At 31.3% G+C, this 21,644-nt stretch overlaps 2 protein-coding genes and 2 non-coding genes across 4 annotated transcripts; 3 read left to right on the forward strand and 1 right to left on the reverse strand.

Moving 5' to 3' along the window:
- Window positions 1-2,909: 2,909 nt before the first annotated feature.
- On the forward strand, window positions 2,910-4,109 carry LOC109808200 (uncharacterized). The gene has a single exon (XM_020371091.3). It carries the CDS (start codon window positions 3,053-3,055, stop codon window positions 3,515-3,517), a length of 465 nt encoding a protein of 154 aa, XP_020226680.1. The 5' UTR covers window positions 2,910-3,052; the 3' UTR covers window positions 3,518-4,109.
- A 10,777-nt stretch (window positions 4,110-14,886) lies between these two features.
- Window positions 14,887-15,871, forward strand: LOC109809909 (protein DMP2). Its single transcript, XR_014434262.1, has one exon. It is a non-coding gene; the product is annotated as a protein DMP2 (transcript).
- Window positions 15,872-17,701: 1,830 nt separating this feature from the next.
- LOC109807403 (protein DMP2) lies at window positions 17,702-18,590 on the forward strand. Its single transcript, XR_014434263.1, has one exon. It is a non-coding gene; the product is annotated as a protein DMP2 (transcript).
- A 1,144-nt stretch (window positions 18,591-19,734) lies between these two features.
- On the reverse strand, window positions 19,735-21,640 carry LOC109807810 (tRNA/rRNA methyltransferase (SpoU) family protein). Its single transcript, XM_083075880.1, has 3 exons — window positions 21,191-21,640; window positions 20,982-21,108; window positions 19,735-20,367 (listed from the first exon to the last, which is right to left on the reverse strand). Exons 1-3 carry the CDS (start codon window positions 21,497-21,499, stop codon window positions 20,147-20,149), a joined length of 657 nt encoding a protein of 218 aa, XP_082932006.1. The 5' UTR covers window positions 21,500-21,640; the 3' UTR covers window positions 19,735-20,146.
- Window positions 21,641-21,644: the final 4 nt, after the last annotated feature.

Below are 21,644 nucleotides of genomic sequence, written 5' to 3' on the forward strand. Positions count from 1 at the left end.
GTCAATAGATTGTTTTATTATAATTAAATAAATAAATTTTAGTTTTCTTTCTTTTATTGTGAGTAAATAGATAAATTGTAGTTTTGTTATATATATATATATATATATATATATATATATATATACATTAAGGAAAGTGATTAGAGTTTAGGTGAGGGTTTGAATTCCATCTCCAAAAGAAAATTGAAAAGAAACGTGTTTGTGTGTTGGGTGAACGGGTCAAGCGATGTTAAAGAAACAGAAGAGAAACGTCAAAGAAGGCAACTCGACTCAGAAGACAAAAGGTAAAACTGGATGGCCTTGACTCGAGTCTCTATCCCTCTCTCTCTATTTTTTTTATTATTATTTGTCCGGCATTATTTATGATAGTATATACTATATACTGTATATGTATGGAACTTCCACGAACTGGACTCTGATTCTTTGTTTCAGTAACATTTTAAAATCATTTTTTTTATGGAGGGATGTTTCCACTACACCTTCCCAATTACTTTTTCTTTTTCTTTGGGAGTATGAGCTCTATTGTCTTTTTTAATCAATGAAAAAGGAGATTATTCCCTGTTCCCACTTTGAGTTCACACTATTCCATTCCCTTTGCCTTTTTTTTTTACTTTTTTCAGTGGAAAATTATTGAGTCCACCGCTGGGTACGGGAATTGGGTCTGCTCATTTATTTGTATAATAAACACGCAATCAATACCTCTTTTAAACAAGAAAATAACACATTTTATATTTCCTTTGAGTCCACCTCTGAACATGTTCAATTCAAGGAAAAAGCTCAATTTAAGAAAAACAGCATAATTAATATTTCATTTTAAATTTTTTTGGCTTAATTGTTCGAAATTCTCTCTCTATCTCTTCCATTAATTATTTTTGAATCTTTTTAATGTTGTATTTGTTTAATAAGTGTAAAAATTTGGAATTTGATTTTAAAGAAAAAAAGAAGTGAAAATTTTAAAATATGGAATGGATAAGCTAGCTGAACTAGCGAATATATATCGAACGGATATAAGCTATAGTACTCACGTTGGTCAGATGAGATATCAAATCACTCATCACACTTCACAGTGTAAAATAGAAAATGCACGATATATAATACTTCGGCTATGTGCATTGCACGATATCTATCTATATGATATACTGTGGTTCATATTGTTCTCATCGAGAGGCTGACGACAATTAATCTCTTTATAATAAAATTTCATTAAGATTATAGAAACTGGTGAGTCGGGAAGAAATATCATATTAGTCTCCGTAGCAATGGAATGCACAAAAACGTCTTTTACGATTCATCTAATTAACTTGAAATTTATTTAATGGAAATTCTAATTTATTTCATTGAAACAAAATATTAAAAAAACATATCTTATTAATCTATAACATGTTATAACTCTTTTCTTTACTCTGAATACTTATAATATATATTTTTTCTTGAACATTATAATATATTTATTTAGTTTTTAATAAACTATTTGATCCCTAAACACAGAATGATCAAGTTTAAAATTAATAAAATACTTAAAAATTACCTGAAATACATCACAAAAATATGCGTATTTTTTTTATTTATATTTTAAATTAGTTTGAGAATTAATTTTGTCAAACACTTTGTTTCTATAAATTAATAAAATCTTTGAAAATGAATTGTTAATTATGAACTATTGTTTTAACGAATTTGATTAACGTAGGGAGATAACATACAGAAAAGTGAGGGTAAATGTCCCTTTTCTTTATTGTTACTATATAGCATGGCCATTTTGGTTCTTATCCCTTGAAAAGTAAGATTGGGTTTGATTTTGTTGATTATTATAATAAGTGATTAAACGAATAAAAAAGGTGGTGTTAGAGTATGTGTTAAGTTAAAGAAGAAATGGGTGTGGGCGTGTGACCAAGAAACAGGCAACTTGATATGTTGTTGAAAGACAGGATAGGAAATATTCAAGGTTGGGTATTTGGCAAGAACAAGGCCATGTGAACTACAAAATAATTGCTTATATTATCATATATTTTATATGAATTATATTTGGTAGATTGTACTGGTTTCAATTATTAGGCTGGATCCGCGGAATAATTAATTAGCTTAATTAACCATTTTTGCGTCTCGCTCTCGCTGGGGACCAGGCAAGTTGCATCTTTCCATCTCTATCTTTTGAGGTGAGGGACAACTGTGAAATGAAAAGTACTCGTATATATTAGTGCTCTCTAACTCGCACTATAATTGGGATTTCCCCATTATCACTCACGTCAACTTGCTTTCGAATCATGCCAAAAGTATATGTCAAAACACACGGGAAGGCATAGCTACTTACGCTGAAATTTATTATAAAGTTTAATAGAGTTCATTTTCATAAAATTATGAGTTAAAATGAGGAGAAAAAAATGATTCTAAATATTTATTAAACAGTCGTGTTAGTTTAAACGTTTAATGATAGCCAGGTTTCGTAATAGCGAACTGGATTTATTGGGTGATAACAAAATAATTTGAATATGGAAAAAGAAGTTTTAATTAAAATAAAAGTAACATGGGATATTTTAGTTTTGATATGGTAATCCGTGAGGTGGTTTAAGTTTGAATTGTTGACTGGCGAGTGCGACCTGACACGTGGCCATTCCGCAGGTGTCACGATCTTTATTTTGTCGAAGCCAAAGTAGCTTTCTTTATGGTACAACAAGGAAGGTCGGTGGGGCCAGGGCCAGTGGAAGAGGACAAGTAACGTGACGGCGTTAGGAAAGCAAAGGGAAGTAGTAACGGAGAGCGTTAGAGAAAGAAAGGAAGAGGAAAGAGGGAGAGAGGGAAAAAGAACAGGTGTCCTCTGACACGTCATGTTGGTTTATTGCAAGGTCGGTGGCAATGCAACCCAACCCCACTTGTCTCCTTCCTCATATGCTATATATCAACCCTCCACCCAACCCTTCCCCAAACCACTTATACTATTAAACACACCACACCTTCTTTATTATTATTTTTCTCTCCTTCCTTTTCATCTAATTCTCAGGAGGTATAACACTTTTTTTTTTTTTTTTATAAAAATAATTGTTGAATTTTATTGGCCATGGCAACTCAGATTTTGCGTCCTCAGGACTGTTTGGTAGAACGAATCGGAGCTCCTCCGGCACAATTTTCCCGCCGCCGGAGTTCTGCTCACTATTGTAATTATTATTACTACAACAACCACGTCGCCACTTTCAGGTCCTGCCGGAAGCCGCTTACCCGACCCGAACAGAGGAAACGGGTTGCCGTTGCCTCCTCCCAGGCTGCGGTGGTCAAGAGGTCCAGCGCTGATGACTCCAAGCTGGGGAGGAGCAGCAACTTCGGTTTGGAGAAGGTTACGATTCTCCGGCGTGGCCAGTCGCTGGATTCGGCCGTGAAGACCGACGTGTACGCCGGATCAGCGTTCGCGATGTCTCCGTCGCCGAGCGCGCTTCCTATACCGTCGTTTTCGACGAAGAAGCCGGCCTCGGCGGCGGTTGATGACTCCGCCACGCGAGATCTAAGGCGCCTGCTCCGGCTCGAATGAAAACGAGTCGGGTTGCAGTTTCGGGTTTTCAAATCGGGTCGAACCCGATAGATGAACGTATCCCGCTCTCTCTCGTCTTTTGATTGTCTAGAATGTTCTCCCCGTTTCCGTTACCGTTACCGTTACGCCCCTCCTGGTTTCAGTTTCTGACCCGTCCGTGATTTTTTTAAACGGAAGGGTGGATCTGAACTGCGGGGGTAAAAAAATGATTACGAAGTTTGGAGTAGTGTATGAAGCTGTGATGTAACATGTAACATATTTTCTGGGGTTGTTAAATAAAATATTAAAATAAAATTTAGGGTTGTAACACTAATACAGTTTAAAGGGAGGTCAGAAGCATATGAAAGAAAGCAAAAGCAAAGTAGGATCCAGTTATTGTTGGTATTTGGGGGTATGTTGATTGTTGAGCTTTGGCTATGAACAGTGTGTATGTGAATGTGAATGTGAATGGTTCGTTTCGTTCTATGTTGTGAAGAGGTCATCAAGTGGATGGTTATTGCTCTGTTGTGAATTTGTGGGCTCCTTGTTGTACGCTATTTTTGTAAAGTAAATGGTTACCTTAGTCAAATTTCAACAGATTTAATTTCGTAAACTTCCTTCTTGTTTTGCAAACACATCCTAAGAAGAAGAAACAAATACTTTCCCCTAATTTGAAATTTGTCAGTTAATATTTGCATGATCTTATAAAGATGAAAGTAAAGCAATATACATGTAGCAATGTCTGGTGTAACTAGGCATCTTGCATAAAGTGACATGGAACATTATCATCGAAGAATATTTTTTAATTTATTTATAAAAATAGAAAATAGAAATCAAATGTAATTATGTTTATAATACAAATCTATTTTATCTAAACTTCTAACTAAAGAAGCAGATTAAGGCAATAAAGGCATTTTAGTTTACTCATATGTGGGCATTTTGGAAATTTAAATTAAAAAATTGTAATTATATTTCTATCATTTTATATTTTTGTAATTTCGCCTTTAAAGTTAATTTTATAAACTATTTTTGTTATAAGCCTATTTTTACCAGCATATTATATTATTATTATATATAAATATATTGTAAAATTTTATAAATTGCAAATAAATGTATAGATTTAATTATAGATTTTTTTAATTTAATAAGTTAATCGAAAAATCTGTACGTATTATTATTATTATTATTATTTATATGTGTTAAAAATACTGTATTTTGCAAAATTTTATAAACTGTAGATAAGTTTCTAGATTTAAATATAAATTTTTGAATTTAAGAATTTAATTGAAAATTCTTAAAACATTTATGTTAGAATATTGGATTAAGTCTAACTCAACTCTACAAAATTGGCTTGTAAGGTGAGGGTTATATATTATTTAATTGTTTAATTGTTAATCATGGAACTTGGATTTTTTTCAATACACTCCTGCACGTCCAGGACTATTGAGCTTGGTGGGTAGTCCTTTTTAATGATCTAGGATAGGCGGGACTTAGGTTTTAACCCTACAAAACTGCCTTGTAAGGTGAGGGTTGTTTTGTACTTATATACTATTCAATTGCCTAATCTCTAGTCGACGTGGGACTTGGATTTTTTTCAATAATTTAAAAACCAAATAATATATTGAACTTTGATTTTATAAAAAAGAAATCTTGTTGACAAATTAAACCTTTGAAAAAAATATACGAAGGATTGGGCTTGAGAAATATGGCCGCCCAAAAGATGATATGATAAATCTGAAACAGTCTGGTACGTCACGAGTAGTAATTAATTTATTTTGTTGGTAAGCAATTACAACCTCCACCAGTCACAAGTAATGATGAAGCAATTACTGCAATTGATTAAAGGTATTGACTAAGAATTGGGCATAGAGGATAGGCATGTAATGGAAGAAGTGGTGGGAGCCTGTTATCACTGAAATCTGTTAAGCATTCAATATCGTCCGAATTTTTAGTTTTTATTTTTATGGCGAAATTGTGATACTATTTGTTAGTTATTTTTAAATAGTTCCTCTTTTGAGTGATAGATGCTGGAAAATATTGAGACTATTACACTTCTTATTATCATTATATATATTTTTTTAATTAGATGAGGTTTCTCTCCTCCTAAGAGATCTTGACAGATTACCAAACTTATACGGGTGAGGGGCGAATGGGCAACTGAAGCAGTTAGCTATATTTCAAAGTCTTCACCCAAGTCCCAACGATAGAAAAAGAGAACAATCTTGAAAGAACCACACACAAAAAAGAAAGAATAAAAATTGGATGGCCTGTTATTACTTATTACCATTGAAGAAAATAATATTAAACTTGCTGCAATTTTGCATGATGACAATCAAATTTGTATCTTTGAATAATGCTTTAATTCATCCCAATTTTGATGGATAATATTCGATTTCATTAAATAAAGATATATGTATAAGTAATACTCAATTATTAAAAGAGATACAGGATAGATATATATTTGCCACCTATTTCATACATGTTCCCGCTTTAAATTTTTAGAATTTTAATTTATTATTTTTAAAATTTACTTGAAATTTATATAATTTTTAATTTATTTTAAATTTATGTCAAATAAAAAATAATTAATGTATTTTGATAATTGTTACTCAATGTTAAATTTTTTTAATTTTTATAATATATTTTTTTAAAAATATATTTAATTAATTTTTAAATGAATATGAGGATACTTAATGGAGACATAGATATATATAACATACAAATTCAGACACATAAAACAGGGATATTGAAATTTTAAACCAACACATGTGCCAGTCCTCCGATCCATCCAAAATATGAAACCAACACATGTTCCGCAACATCCCGACTCACAACAATTTACAATGCAAATTGTCCCACTCAATTGCAGTATCATTTACTAATACTAGTAAAATAAGTAAATGTTAATTAAAGATAGTAAAATGATATTATAATCAATATTTAAAATATATTAAACATTTAAAAACTTGTTGATTAATATTTATAATATAAAAAATTAAATATGTATCTATTAAAAATATATTCTTTAAATATATGTAAAATAAATAAATAAAGATAATAATAATAATTAAAAGTATATTTTTAGTCTATCAGATATAAGACAAGTTTTTTTATTCATCAAATACTAAATTATTTTTTTAATCCATATAATTTGAGAAAAAAACTTAATTTTAGTGATCATATATCATTAATAAATCATAAAGATTATTTATTACTGAATTAGTTGCACAAAATTCACATGTTGGTATCTTTATTTGTAAAAATATCACATTAAACTTATGTTATATAATTGTGTTCATTTATTAGTATCAGTTACATTACAGTTTATTGATGATCTTGATTGAGAGATTGAAATTAAATTTTTAAAATTAAAAAATTAATTTTAAATTTGAGAAACCAAAATCTAATTTACTCAAAATTTAAGGACTAAAAATATATTTAAAGACAATAACAAATATAAACCATACAAATAAAATTTTAAAAAAGAGAGTTAAATATGCTTTTAATGAGTAAATTTTGATTTTATTTATTATAATAAAAAAATTATTTTCATCCTAAAAAAAATAAAATCATAATTTTTAGATCTTACTATTATGTATAATAGAAGGTCATATCACCATCTTAAGTGAAACTAAAGTGTGTATAAATATCATGTTAATACGCAACATTTCAAAAAATTTTAGATTTATACAATAATAATATTTATTTTTTTAAAATAAATATTAAAACCAAATATAATTATTTTAACTTTTGAAGGGATGAAAATTAAAAAAAAAAATATTTTTTTTAGATCAAAGTCAACCTTTTCTCGTTTAAAAAGGATACAAAATTATTTTATATTTAGAGAATAAAATAATTGTAAGGACCAAAATTAAAACTCACTAATTTAATAGATTTTTTTTAAAGAATATGCATATATATATATATATATATATATATATATATATATATATATATATATATATATATATATATATGAGCCACCTTATAATTAGGAAGGTTAATAATCTTTCTTAATCAACTAAAACAAAATCATTTTTGAAAACATTGAGTTAAAGGAAATTCAACTAATAATGCTTTAAGGAGAAAATCGAGTTATACTTTAGGTTGCACAAACCTAGTCCAACATTTTATAAGCTAAAAAAATATTTTTTTTTTAAAACAATTATATATAAACAAAACAATTTGTTAATATAATGACATCATATTATATTTACATTATTAATTGTCTTTAAATTATATATTATTATAAAAATATCTTAATATAACAATTATATATTTTTTATTTAGGATTTAATTATATAATACTAAAATTGACATATCATTTTAGATCTCTTCTTATTCTACATTTTATCATATCTTAATTAAGTTACATTTGAATTAAAATAAATGATTCGTTACTAACATTACATATTTTTACTATAAATTTCACCGTTCAAAACATTAGGTCACTTCACTTAACATTACTTTGATTCAAGTAAAACTAAATTCAAATATCTTAAATAAAGTTTTAAAATGGCTAAAACCCTATTTTAGTCCCTTATAATTTTTTTTTGTTTCAATTTAGTCACTCATTAATTTTTTGTCTCAATTTGGTCCCAAACTAATTAATTGGTTTCAATTTAGTCCTAAATTAATTAATTGGTTTCAATGTGGGACTTTCCGTCCAAATTGCTTTAACGGTGTTAACTTTTGGCCACATGGACGCCACGTAGATGCATACGTGGCATCCACGTGGATGAGAATTTTTTGAAAACACCTGGACCCAGAACGGCCCGTTCTGAAACCGGAACGGGCCGTTCTGGGTGCACTTTTGGTGTGTTAATTTTGCATCCGGAACGGCCCGTTCCAAGTGCAAAATTAACACACCCAAAATGCACCAGAACGGCCCGTTCCAGTTTCAGAACGGGCCGTTCCGGTTTTATTTTATTTTATTTTATATAAAATATTAATAATTTTATAAAATATATATTATTAATTATATTTTAATTATGTTATTATATCCAATAAAATAAAATATTAATATTTTTTATATATTTTATTTTATTATGTTTATCTTATTAATTTTTATCATTTTATTCCTTTAATCTTAAATAAGTTGCAAAAAATTATAAAGTGATATTCCTTTTATCTTATTAATTATTATATTTTTTAATAAAATTAATTAAGAATATTGGTTTAATTGCATTTTTTATCCCTCAAGTATTACAATTGTGCAGTTTTGTGATCTCCAAGATTTTAATTGCATAATTTTAGTCCTTAAAGAATTGTAATTGCGCGATTTTGGTCCTTCAATTTTTAATTGAACAATTTTAGTCCCTCAAATATCATAATAGTATGATTTTTGTTTCTCCCGTTAAAAATTAATAATTTTAATATATATATATATAATGTTTTAAAATTAAATAATTATTTATCTATTCAAATTAATGTATAATAATAAATATATATCATTTGATACATTAAAAAAAATATACGTTAATTTAAATAAACAAACAATTATATAGTTTTAAAACATTATATATATATATATTAAAATTTTAAAATTATTAAATTTTTAATGAGAAAGACTAAAATTCCACAATTATGATATTTGAGAGATTAAAATTGTTCAATTAAAAATTGTGAGACTAAAATTACACAATTATAATCTTTTAAGGACTGAAATTACTCAATTAAAATCTTAGAGATCAAAATTGCATAATTATAATATCAAAAACACAATTAAGTAAAGAATATTTTATTCACAGTTCTGGAACGGGCCGTTTTGAAACCAGAACGGCCCGTTCTGGTTTCAGAACGGCCCGTTTTGCGTCATTGGTGGTGTTTTAATTTTGCAACCAGAACGGCCCGTTTCAGTTTCAGAACGGGCCGTTCCGGCTCCAGGTGTATTAAAAAGAATTTTCTCATCCACGTGGATGCCACGTATGCATCTACGTGGCCAAAAGTTAACTCCGTTTAAATAATTTGGACGGAAGTCCCACATTGAAACTAATTAATTAATTTGGGACTAAATTGAAATCAATTAATTAATTTGGGACCAATTTGAGACCAAAAATTAATGAAGGACTAAATTGAAACAAAAAAAGATTATAAGGGACCAAAATAGGGTTTTAGCCTTTTAAAATTGAGTGTTTTTGAAGAAAAAAATAATAATCAAGAAGAAAAATTCATTAAAAATAATTATTTAAGTTTTTTTTTTTTACAAAAATTAGTTAAGAATAAAAATTAATAAATATTTTCTACCTGTAATATATATAAAAAATGATCATATGAAAATTTAGGTAAAAATAACATAAATAAAGTCGTACACGAACATCCTATTATTTAATAACGACGGTGAACGCAACCATGCTACATTGCTACCCCGGGAAGGTCCCAGCTGGTTTCATAATTCACATTATTATTTTTTTATAAAAAAAATTTATGGGTGTTGACGGATAAAAGAAATTAACGAGTTGTACAGATAAAGGCTGCTTTGATATTTTATTTATTTATTTTAAGGAATTAATTAATTCAAGTAACTGTCTCATTATATGTAGTTTTTTTAATAGTCACATTATATCAGTCAAATTATAATTCTTTTTTACGTAAAATTTAAAATAATTCAAAAGTCTTAAATGTTGATGTGGACTCCCCCTCCCTTTTTAATCGATTTCTTTATTATAGAATTAAATATATTTTTAATTTCTGTAAAATTAGTGAATTTTGATTTTAGTTTTTATAATTTTTTTTATACTTTCAAACTTTATAAACGTTATTTTTAGTTTTTGTAAAATGAATAAATTTTTATTCTAATTCCTACAAAATATTATTATTTATTTTTTATTCCTCTAAAATTAAAAGTCATTATTTTTAATTCTTAATGATCATTTTAAAATTGACAAATAACACTAATTTAAAGGATATATACAAATTTTTAGAAGGGTCAAATATGATATCGTTAACAATTATGGATAAATTTATAATGAGCACTTAATTTTTTATTAAATAAAAACTAGTTAAAAATGATAACAAAAAATAGGGACTAAAAATAAATTTTTATTTTAGAGGGTAAAAACAAATAAATTTTTATACAAGAATTAAAATAAAAAATTAACTAATTTTTTATGAATTATAAATATATTTAAGCCTTTATATATATATATATATATATATATATATATATATATATATATATATATATATATATATATCGATGTAACTTTAAGACCACTAGGGTTAGCCTAGTAGTTGGGTGGGGAGGGGTTGGAGTAGTTAGAAGCATGAGGACCTAGGTTCAATCTTCATTGCGACCATCTTTGTAATCTTTCCTATCATTACCAAAAAAAATATCGGTGTAACTTTTACTAAGTATTACACCGCTCAATAATTTTATATTAATTGTGAATTTTGTAAATTCAACCGTTAGATTGAAAGTTCATATAACTTTATACGCGTATATCAAATTTTGTTAAAATTGAACAACAATTTAAAGGTAACCAAAGTGTTCTTATATTTTAAAATGAATATATTACGTCAATTTTGTTTTTAGGTAATTATAATCCCCTCGTGTGTATATATATATATATATATATATATATTATTTTTATCTGTTTCCTCCATTTACACGAGTGTGACTTCATAACAGCTTATTCTTCTAACTTATCCTATATGACGTTTAAGACTGTTAATTAAATCCCTGAAACAACGTCATGTTGATTGGGTTTTGGCGGCTTTTTTGTTTTTATCTCTTCCACTTTCATACGTTAACCATTTTAATTTTTCTATCAAATTTTGTTGGATTTATCATTTGATAATATTGTCTTATTCAAATTTCATCTAGGATAATAATAGGTAATTCCTTTAATATTAATCATACATTAATTACATGTCTCTAAACTTTTGGTTTCATTTTCTCTCACAAAAATAGTTCTTTCTAATTTTGACGATTTTCAACAGAAGAACACTACACATAAGATGTAGAAAAGAAAACTCTATAAAATCATCATGAGCAATACCCCAGGACATAGAAAAACAAAATAAAAAATTCACAGCAACAAAATTTGCATGTGGGTATGTAAAAGATGCGCAATTTATCAACAAAATGAGAGGAAAAGGAATAAAAAGATGAAACTTTTGGTGACTTTTTGAAGGAAACAAACGACAAAGTGAGTTGAACCTTGAAGCTTCAGAGGAAGAGAAAGGATTACAGGAGGATTGTTCTCTGTCATTATCATTCTTGGTGTATCTGGCAAAGGATTGAGATCTTCCTTTGCGATCGCCAGAGTAGGAGGCGAATTCTAAGTTGTCGAAGCCGTTAACAGGCTTCGCATAGTTGCCGAAATTAAGTGGAGGCGTTGATAGTGGCTCCGTCGTCGTAGTTGCGGAAGGTGTCGTTTATGACGTTGCCAAAGGATCCATAGCTAAAGAAAGCATCATTGTGGTTTGTGGAGACTTTGTTGTATTGACGGAAATTGTTTTGGGGGTCGTTTTTGTGCTGGTTATCAGAGTAGTTCTTGAAGGAGTCGAGTTGACTAGTTTTTTAGTTGAAAAAGTTTTTATTGTTGTAAATGGTGAAATTGATGTCTCTGTTGGTGCTTTTTTAGAGAGAGAACAAGAGAAAAAGATATTTTTGTGAAAGAGAATGAAATTGGAAGGTCAAAAACATGGTAGTAATGTAGGATTATTTTCCAAAATATAATAAATTAACGAGGGAATAATATGTAAAATTTAAAACATTTATAAAATAATAAACCTAATAAAAATCACACATAATGTAACGTAGTTAGTAGACTGGAACGGGCCGTTCCAAAATGGTCATTATTAGTTAAATTCAACTCCAGAACGGGCCGTTCCAGTTTTAGAACGGGCCGTTCTAGACGTGCCAGAACGAGCCGTTCTGGTTTCAGAACGGGTCGTTCTGCATGTGAATTTTACACATGATGAAGGAGCCTAGAACGGACCGTTCCAGATTTGAAACGGGTCGTTCTGACCACTTCAGACTTCTATAAATAGAGGTTGTGCAGTTGAGTAGAAGGAGAGGTTTTTAGAGAGAAGTTTTAAAGAGAAGGAGTCTGGACTAGGAAGCTTGCTTTGGGTGGATTGAAGTCCCAAGTTGAGCTTCGGAAAGGAAATTCCACTTCTTCTCAGTTCTTGGCTATATTCTGAGCTAATCTTCATGTAAGGGAAGCTAGATTGTATGTTATTTGGTTGTATGTGAGTTTAGGAACTCATATGGAGTTGTACAATTACATTGAGATGTATGATGAGTAGAAAGTGAAATGAAGAGATGCATGTTGAGTATAGTGTTGTAAACAAAATGAGTAGTTGTACCAAATAGAAAATGCGTTGAAAACATGGTATGTTGCTAAAGTTGCTATATTTATGTGTGAATTATTTATATGTTGTAAAATATGATGAAATGATAATGTTGTGAGTTGTGAGAAGCATGATGTGAAATGTGTAGACGTGTTGAGATTTATACAAAATTTATTAGTAGACCATGTTGTTAAGTTGTTAGAGAAGAGTTGTATGTTGCTATAAAGTTGTATGTTGTGCCATGTGTTGAAAAGATATTATTTATGATGATTGAGTTGTAAATTATGAGTTGAGCTAATAAGCTATTGAGTTGATTGTGTTGTTTAAAGTTGATTGAGATGATGAGTTGAAAGTTGTGTGTTGTTTAAGTTGTTAAGTTGAGCTGTGCTGTTGAGTTGTAAGTTGATTCATTTGTGATGATAAGTTGTTGATCACTAGGACTAGAGGAGATGCTTTCGAAGTTGCTCATCCCATTGTGCGGATTGAGATAGTTGTGTTGCTCTGAGAGCCCAATTTTTTGAAAACCCTCATTGGGAAGTTGTCCCTTGGAGTGGACGTTGTGTTGTTCTCCTCTACGACTTAGTTCGTCCCGTGTGTGGGCAAGGTCGAGGCACAGGTGTACAAAGCGACCAATAGGGGCAAGGTCGAGCTATATCAATTACAAAGCGACCACGGGCAAGGTCGAGCTATACCGAGTACAAAGCGACCAATTTGAGTATAGTATGAAGTCGGGAACTTAGTTCCTAATCGAGTACTATACTTCCTTGTTTAAGTGGCAAAGTCTAAGAAATCGTTATCGTGTTGTGGATTTCTATCCAAATTTGTTGTTTACCTAGCAAGCCCAAAAAGGTTATGTGTTGTCGGTTTGGTAGGACCTAGCCACTTAAACTACTTACCATGTTGTAGGAGATCTCCGAGTTGAAATGCGTGACAACGCATAAGTTGTTGATGAGTTGATTTGTTGTTGATAAGAGTTGTATCTATGTTGTTGTGTTGTTAAGCTGTGATTGTGTTGTATGTTGATCCTGTTGAGGATGATGATAGTGTTGTTATGTTGTAAGTTGCTTAATTGTATACAAGTTGATGATGATGCTGGTGTCGCTAGATTACCTGTGTTGTAAGTTGTTTTAAACATGTGTTGTTGAGAGGTGTGTAACACATGTATTGGTTGTTGTTATGATGAATATGATAACTATTCCAATAGTTTGTACAGTAGTTGCGTTGAAGTGTTGATACAGCGTTGATATGTGGAATCAAGTTGAAATGATGTTAAGATGTATAATATATGTGTTGTTTATCTTTTGTGTTGGATGTGAAGATGATTATGTAGTTGTGTTTCATATTTGATATTTATGAGTTGTTTATTGTCTCTAGCTTACCCTTGCATGTTTTCATGTGATTTAGACTGCGATAATCATACATTGTATGGGAGTAGGGCAGGAATAGGCTAGGAGATAGCTGTAAGAGGCCACAAGAGGTGCTTGGAGATGAATATTTTTTTTTGTAAGCTACCTTATAGTAGCATATTTTGTTGTATATAATTGATTGATGTTGGTTGCTTGATTAACAACTTGTGTTGTAAATATTTTGTTATATTATTTTAGTATATATATTCTAATAGTGTGTAGTGTTGTTTCGTAGTGTGATGGTTTAGGGTTTAGGGTTTAGGGTTTAGGGTTTAGGGTTTAGGGTTTAAGGTTTAGGATTTAGGATTTAGGGTTTAAATGATGAAAGTTTGAGGAGATATTAATATTCTCTAAATAAAACTTACACGAAAGAAATTGCCGATAATAGATATATAGTACCTACTTTTCCGGCCTATATTGAAAATTTGATTCATTTTTCATTTAAATGAAAAACCAACCACCTTTAATGTGTCTGCTACCACTTAATTTGTGATTTTTATTTGACTTGTTCTGTGTGCGTGTGTATTTTGTCCTCGTCTGACTTTAATTTTGGAACGGTTCAAAGTGCATGGCATGGAGTATGCAATTACTGTACGCAGTAAATGTCTTGGTCTTAAGATAATAATTGCAGAAATTTCTAAGCAAATTACAATTAACGAATACCCGAGTCCCGAGTCATTCCAATTGCTACCATATTTACGTGGAATCAGCCAACTCTCTACTGTTTCTGCATCTATATAAGATGAAGACGCGCAACAGGCAGAGAAAGAAAAACAAAAGAGTAAAGCAAAAGAAAAGAAAGAAAAACGAAAAATGGTTACAGACAGTTCATCCGAGAAGACAAGTAGTAGCACCAAAAGCGGAGGTAGAACAACTACGTCGACGACACTCTCAGCAGTTGGCAACCTCATAAAGCTGCTCCCTACAGGAACAGTGTTCGTGTTCCAATTCGTGAACCCCGTTTTAACCAACAGCGGGAAATGCAACGCCACGAACAAGTGGCTGAGCTCCGTTCTTTTGGTGGCATGTGGCTTAAGTTGCGCCTTTTCTTCCTTCACCGACAGCTACACAGGCACTGACGAGAAGAGGCACTACGGCTTCGTAACCTGTAACGGACTTTGGCCTTCTTCCGTTCCAGCAGCCAACTCCGATAACTTGTCAAGGTACAGACTAAAGTTTGGAGATTTTGTGCATGCTGCGTTGTCGTTGTTGGTGTTTGCGGTGTTGGGGCTCTTGGATTCAAACACTGTGCACTGCTTCTACCCTGATTTTGAGTCGACTCAGAAGCAACTGCTTCAGGTGCTGCCCGTGGCTATTGGGGCGGTTGCGGGTTTCTTGTTCACGATTTTCCCTAATGATCGTCATGGAGTTGGATACCCTTTAACTTCTGATTCTAACGACACCACCTCTAAACCCAATCCTACTCCTACCGCATCTCCCCAACAAAATCCCAACAACAGTGTTTAGCATTATTAGGATTTCTTTTTTTTTTTTTCCAATGCATGTAATGATGTAACCAGAAAGTGAAGAATTGTCTTTTGCTTTTCGGCGACTTTAGGATGGCTTTATGTATTTGTCCGGTAGATCTTCTTAGGTATAATCTACAGTCAAGTTATAACTTATGTAGTTCACGACGTACGGGAACAACAAAACAAGAATGATTTTTATATATATTATTCGTGGAAAAGTATATATAAATAATTAAATTGAATGGTTTAAATTTATTTAATGATACAAATTTTGTTAATTTTATTTTCTGACGATAAACGATCATTTTGTCAAATTTTTTATTATCAATTATTATTTCAGTTAATCATAACCTCTTACTTTTACTCTGCTTATATATATATACTTTTGCATATTATAAATTTTAGTTTTTTAATCAATTTAAAATTCTTATAATTTTTTATGTAAAGATCAATTATTTTAAATACATTTTTAGTTTCAATTATTATTTTTTTATACTGTACATTCTATTATTATTTTTATATTATATACTTAAAATATTCTCAATTAAGTTTAAAATAAAATAAAAATAACATACAACTAAATGTGTATGCTTTTATTATGTTTTTATTGTGTTGATGAGTATGGTAATATCATTGTGAACTTTTAAATACCATTACATATTAATATTTTTAAACTAATCGATTATATTATTATTATTATTATTATTATTATTATTATTATTATTATTTCTTTTCATTACATCCATGCAGGAGTTTTCTCTCCGTCTAAGAGGTATTGATTATTGACAGATTACATAACTGATAGTGGCGAAAGATCAACTCAAGCAGTTAGCCGTATTTCAAAGTCAATGACTGGGAAACAAACACACACACACGGGGAAAGAAAATAGAATGGTTATATCGCTGACCATTCTTATTAGATCTCACACTCACTGTTGGTAGGGGAGGGACAATTTTTGTATGATTGATTAAACTCAAAATTCACATTAAAAGAAAGATATTAAAGTATAATTTTAACAATTGTTGTTTGTCACATCATCTGCAAATATCTAGTGATATCAGAACTTCATTCACCATATTTAAACTTGTACCATGAATTAGTTCAACAAGAGAAGATAGATCCTTAGACACTAATTATTTTTCAACCCATGGATTAGTTAAAGTTTATTTGAAATGGGCTGACAATGTTGAATATAATGGTACTCGATCACCACCATCAATATTAATGATACGCCAGTTTCACTGACTTAATATATAGGAGATATTAAACAATGACAGTAACTTATACTAATATTAATTGACGATTTTTTATTTCCTATTAAATTTCTTATTTTAAAAGAGTATTTTCTAATAAGATGAAAACAAAACCTCATTAGTTGCGAAATTTTAAGATTATCATCATAGGAGGCACTTCAAATTAAATAAGACGAGAGTATTCAAGACTTGTCTAAGTTATTTTTTTTCTTCTTTCTGTCTTCAAGTTGGTGTTAAATATTCATTAATTTTATTGATGACTATTTTTTTTAAGAAATTGACCGAAAATTTATTTTTCTTAAGACTCAAATTTAAAATTTTATTTAAAAATAAATAATGTAGTTTCCATTGTACCAATGCCATGTTAGTTAAACACCCGTGTGTACTAATAATATATTTAGATAAATATTTATTCAAAATGTTGACAAGAGATTGCTTTCCAAAAGATATTACTAAATAATTCCGTGAATTTGTATTCAAATATTGATTTTTTAATAATTAATACGAGATGCATTTTATAGAGAGGGTAAAATATAAAAATCATAAATATTAATTAAATATCAAATTAATATATAGTTAAGGATTTGTTTAATTCTGTTTTTATTTCCTTTTTGATTTTGAATTTTTTACTTTTTACTTTTTAATTTACAAAAAAGTTTTTGTTTGACTTTTTGTCTGACCTTTCATTTTGAACTTAATTCTGGAATGGTTCAATGCGCATGGCATTGCAAATTGCTATATAAAATATAGTGTGCAGGAATTTCAAAGGTAGCTCCTCTGAATCGTTCTAATTGAATTAGAATAGAGGCCATTAATTTCACCTAGAATCAACCAACTCCGTGGCTATTTCTGCTTCTATAAGATCAACACAATGGAGACAAAAAACACAAATTAAGTGTATCATGATTCATTATAACATAGCTAGAGAAAAAAACAAATGAACGGAGATAGTTCATCTTCATCGGAACCCTTTCTTAGTAGCTCTCAAAACCAAAAGCAAGGTAGAGATGTGACAAACACGGCACTCTCTGCAGTTGGCAACTTCATAAAGCTTCTCCCAACAGGCACAGTGTTCGTGTTCCAGTTCCTGAACCCCGTTTTGAGCAACAGCGGTGAATGCAACGCTACCTACAAGTGCCTCAGCGTCATGCTTCTGGTGGCATGTGCCTTTAGTTGCGTCTTTTCTTCCTTCACCGACAGCTACACAGGCACTGACAACCAGAGGCACTACGCCATCGTAACTTCTAAGGGGTTGTGGCCTTCTTCCGTTCCACCAGCCAACACCGTTGACTTGTCAGGCTACAGACTCAAGTTTGGAGACTTTGTGCATGCTGCGTTATCTTTGTTAGTGTTTGCGGTGTTGGCGCTGTTGGACACTAACACTGTGCGCTGTCTCTATCCCGGTTTTGAGTCAACTCAGAAGATTCTGCTGCAGGTGCTGCCCACGGTTGTTGGGGTATTAGCGGGTGGCAACTTCGTCATTTCCCCCTCTAAACGCCATGGAATTGGATACCCTTTAACTTCTGATCCTAACCACACCGGTACCTCCCCAACATCCAATGCTACTGCACCTCCACAAATTCCAAACCACACTGCTTAGTCTTAGCTTGTTATGTACCTGCATGCATGCATGCTTTCAAATCATTATTTCTCCAAACTTCACTTGCCCTTGTTTGCTTCTTAATCTTCATTTCAAATCTCTACTGACATGTACCCTTATTAATTCCTCTCAACGCACGCCGACTTTACATGAAACAAATGTAGTTGATGAATAATACTAATACAAATGTATATCATATATAAATCTTTATTTATTTGAAAAACTATTTTATAGAATTGTAATCGATAATTTTGTGTTCTAATTTTATTACAAATTTTATAATCTTAATTTGCAGAGACAAGTTTTCGAATGAACTTTAGTCAAATTTTTATTTCAATATAATTGAATGTGAAAAATATTTACCAACATTATATTGAGCAAGTGAAATTGAATTTGAATCTTTTAAGCAAGATCTCATAATCAACACATGAATAAAAAAAAATGAAGTTTGAAAACTTCACCTTGGTAACAAGGTAACTAGAAAAAGCATTAAACCAATATCAATCTTAGCAAGTTAATGTCCTTTTCTCAATAAAATACATTACAAATTTCTTATTTGTTAAAAATAGTTCAGGTCGCGAGTCCCACGTTAAGAAAAAAATCGAGCCAATTATAGCTAGTTTAAAAACACGTTGAGAACTAAAATTTCATGTTTAGAAAATGACATCTGAAATGTGAAAAAACATACGCTGCCGTAGTCTGTCTAGAGCTTGCTGTAATGGTTTGCTTATTGCAATAACATTGTTGGGTCTCAGACAGGACATACCCTCATCCAAACCAAAACATTCGATGCCCTACACTATGATAGTAGTCACATTGTTGAACTTCTCCTTAAACTTCAATTGACCCAACCAGAGTAGTACACACTAATCTTGGAAGTAAGACAAGTGTCGAGATCATGTTGAATAGTTATGTTTCATCTGCAATGTAACTAAGTTTTTTTCTAAATAAATCCAATGGTAAAAATTTCTCTCAGTAGGTTCAATGAATGCCACACCTTAATCCCCTGTCCCGCAGTGATGTTAAAACCCGCATCCTGGTTGCTCGGATCTATTACAGTATTATATAACATTTTAAATAGGTTTTTTTTCCAAACATTATTTTCTCTCAATTTTTATTGCACCACTCATATTACACGATACTTCTATCTTCTAAATTCTAAATTGTAAAATTTGTTATATAAATTTAAGCGAGGACCATTATCCATCATACAAGCCAGAAATCCTCAGTAAATCATTTTCACAGAAACAAAGTACAATGTAATATCTACTAGAATACCTCAGGAATACATCTATCATTTAAGCGGTTTTAATAATCACCAGTAAAGCAAATGGCACTATCATGTTACAAGAACAATATTGATTTTAACAACTTCATATCCTATCGCTGGTTGCAGTGGTAGCAAACTCACCATTTGTTACATTATACATTCCTAATCTCAGTAGTGACCTTCCTCCAGCTAATGGTTCTGTTTGAAATGTTGCATAAAAGCCAGCCATGTAATAGTCGGTTTTCCCCAATCCCCATTAAATAGACAAGATGTTGTTTATCCTCTATTGCAACTGAAGCATTTAAGTCATAAACCAACAATCCCAAAGATCAATAAATCATACATTTTCCATCAATCATCAACAAATAGTGCATCAAGGAGGTTTGAAGATGAATTGCCACTCTCAGTCTCATCAAAGAAACCATTGGCAGCATTTTCTCTTCTAGCTTTACGCTCTTCAATGATAGATTCTTCTGCTTCAGTGCAGTAATTTCGTCGATTCTGTTTTACGGGTCTCTCAGCCACAACAAATTTATTTCCATCACGAGATCTCTCTGTAAAACCTGCCCAGACTGGCAAAAAAAAAAAATATTGTTCAGTAACTGCAGTATTATGTGAAATATATCAAAAGGAGTTGGAACTAAATATCAAAACGAATATGAGCTAGATTGTATAACAAATTGGATAGTTTAATTGCCTATCTGTCTGTGATTCTTATCAGAAGCAAACGTTTAAGTTAGACTGAAGTAATGAACCTTCCATAAAGCTGTCGAATATAATTTTCCAAATGCTTAAGGTGACTAAAAGAATAGGTACATAAACAATAATTAAACGGGCAATATCATATGTGCCCATTGTACTGGATGTACCTCTGAAGTATTCATTTTGAGAGATTCATCAGGACATGTAAACTACAATGGTTAGATTTCCTACAATTGTCTTCATTTTAAATTTTAGTCCCTAAAACTTAGAGAAACATGCACGCACAGGGATTAAAACTTAATTTTTTTTTTTCTGATACAAGGACTAAAATTTTAAAATGGAAGAAGTATAAGCATCAAATGAATAATTTATGCTGAATAGCAATTTTTGCAACTAGCAAGAAGTACAGACAATGGAACTAAAGTTGGCATAAGCAGATGTATAAAAGAAAGTAATAGAGACTAATGGAGAGAAAGAAAGGAACCTGCAAAATGATGGAGTACAATGGAAGCAGCTACAGTAACATTCAAGGAAGCAGTGCCGCCGCCATATTGCGGGATATAGACGAAAAAGTCGCATATTTCACATTCTTTAGGAGAAAGGCCAGTACCCTAGAGAGAGAGAAAAAAACCTAAAAATGTTGAAAAGCAAAGAGTGAAAATTGAAATTGATGCGAAAGAGAAAGAGAGGTACTTCGTTGCCGAGTAGGAATGCGGTGGTCTTAGTGAAAGGATGGCGATTGACAGGGAGAGCATCGTGTGTGATCTCAACTCCGCAAATATCACAGTCTTTGTCTTTGAGGAAGTTGCGAGCGTCTTGCAGGGAGTGGAAGTGTCGAAATCCAAGGTGGGAGGAGGAGCCATGGCTCCCGAAAGAGTTGAAGTCTCTGCGACCAACGAGGATAAGTTCCGATACGCCAAACGCGGTGGCACTACGAGCCAGTGTTCCCACGTTGTGCCTCTTCGCTATGTTGTGCACCACCACGTAGCTCTCCCACCCCATTCTTTTCGCTTCAGCTTTTGCTTTTCCACCTCCACTTAAATTGAAATTACTAGATGGGCCCGCCCCAGCCCAGCCCAACCCAACCCAACCCTACTTCTTCAGTTTCATATTAATCTTTAGTTGCGTTAACTTCACATTCAACAAA

The sequence above is a fragment of the Cajanus cajan genome, chromosome 5, assembly GCF_000230855.2.
Source record: "Cajanus cajan strain Asha chromosome 5, NIPB_CcT2T_4, whole genome shotgun sequence".
Lineage (NCBI taxonomy): Eukaryota > Viridiplantae > Streptophyta > Magnoliopsida > Fabales > Fabaceae > Cajanus > Cajanus cajan.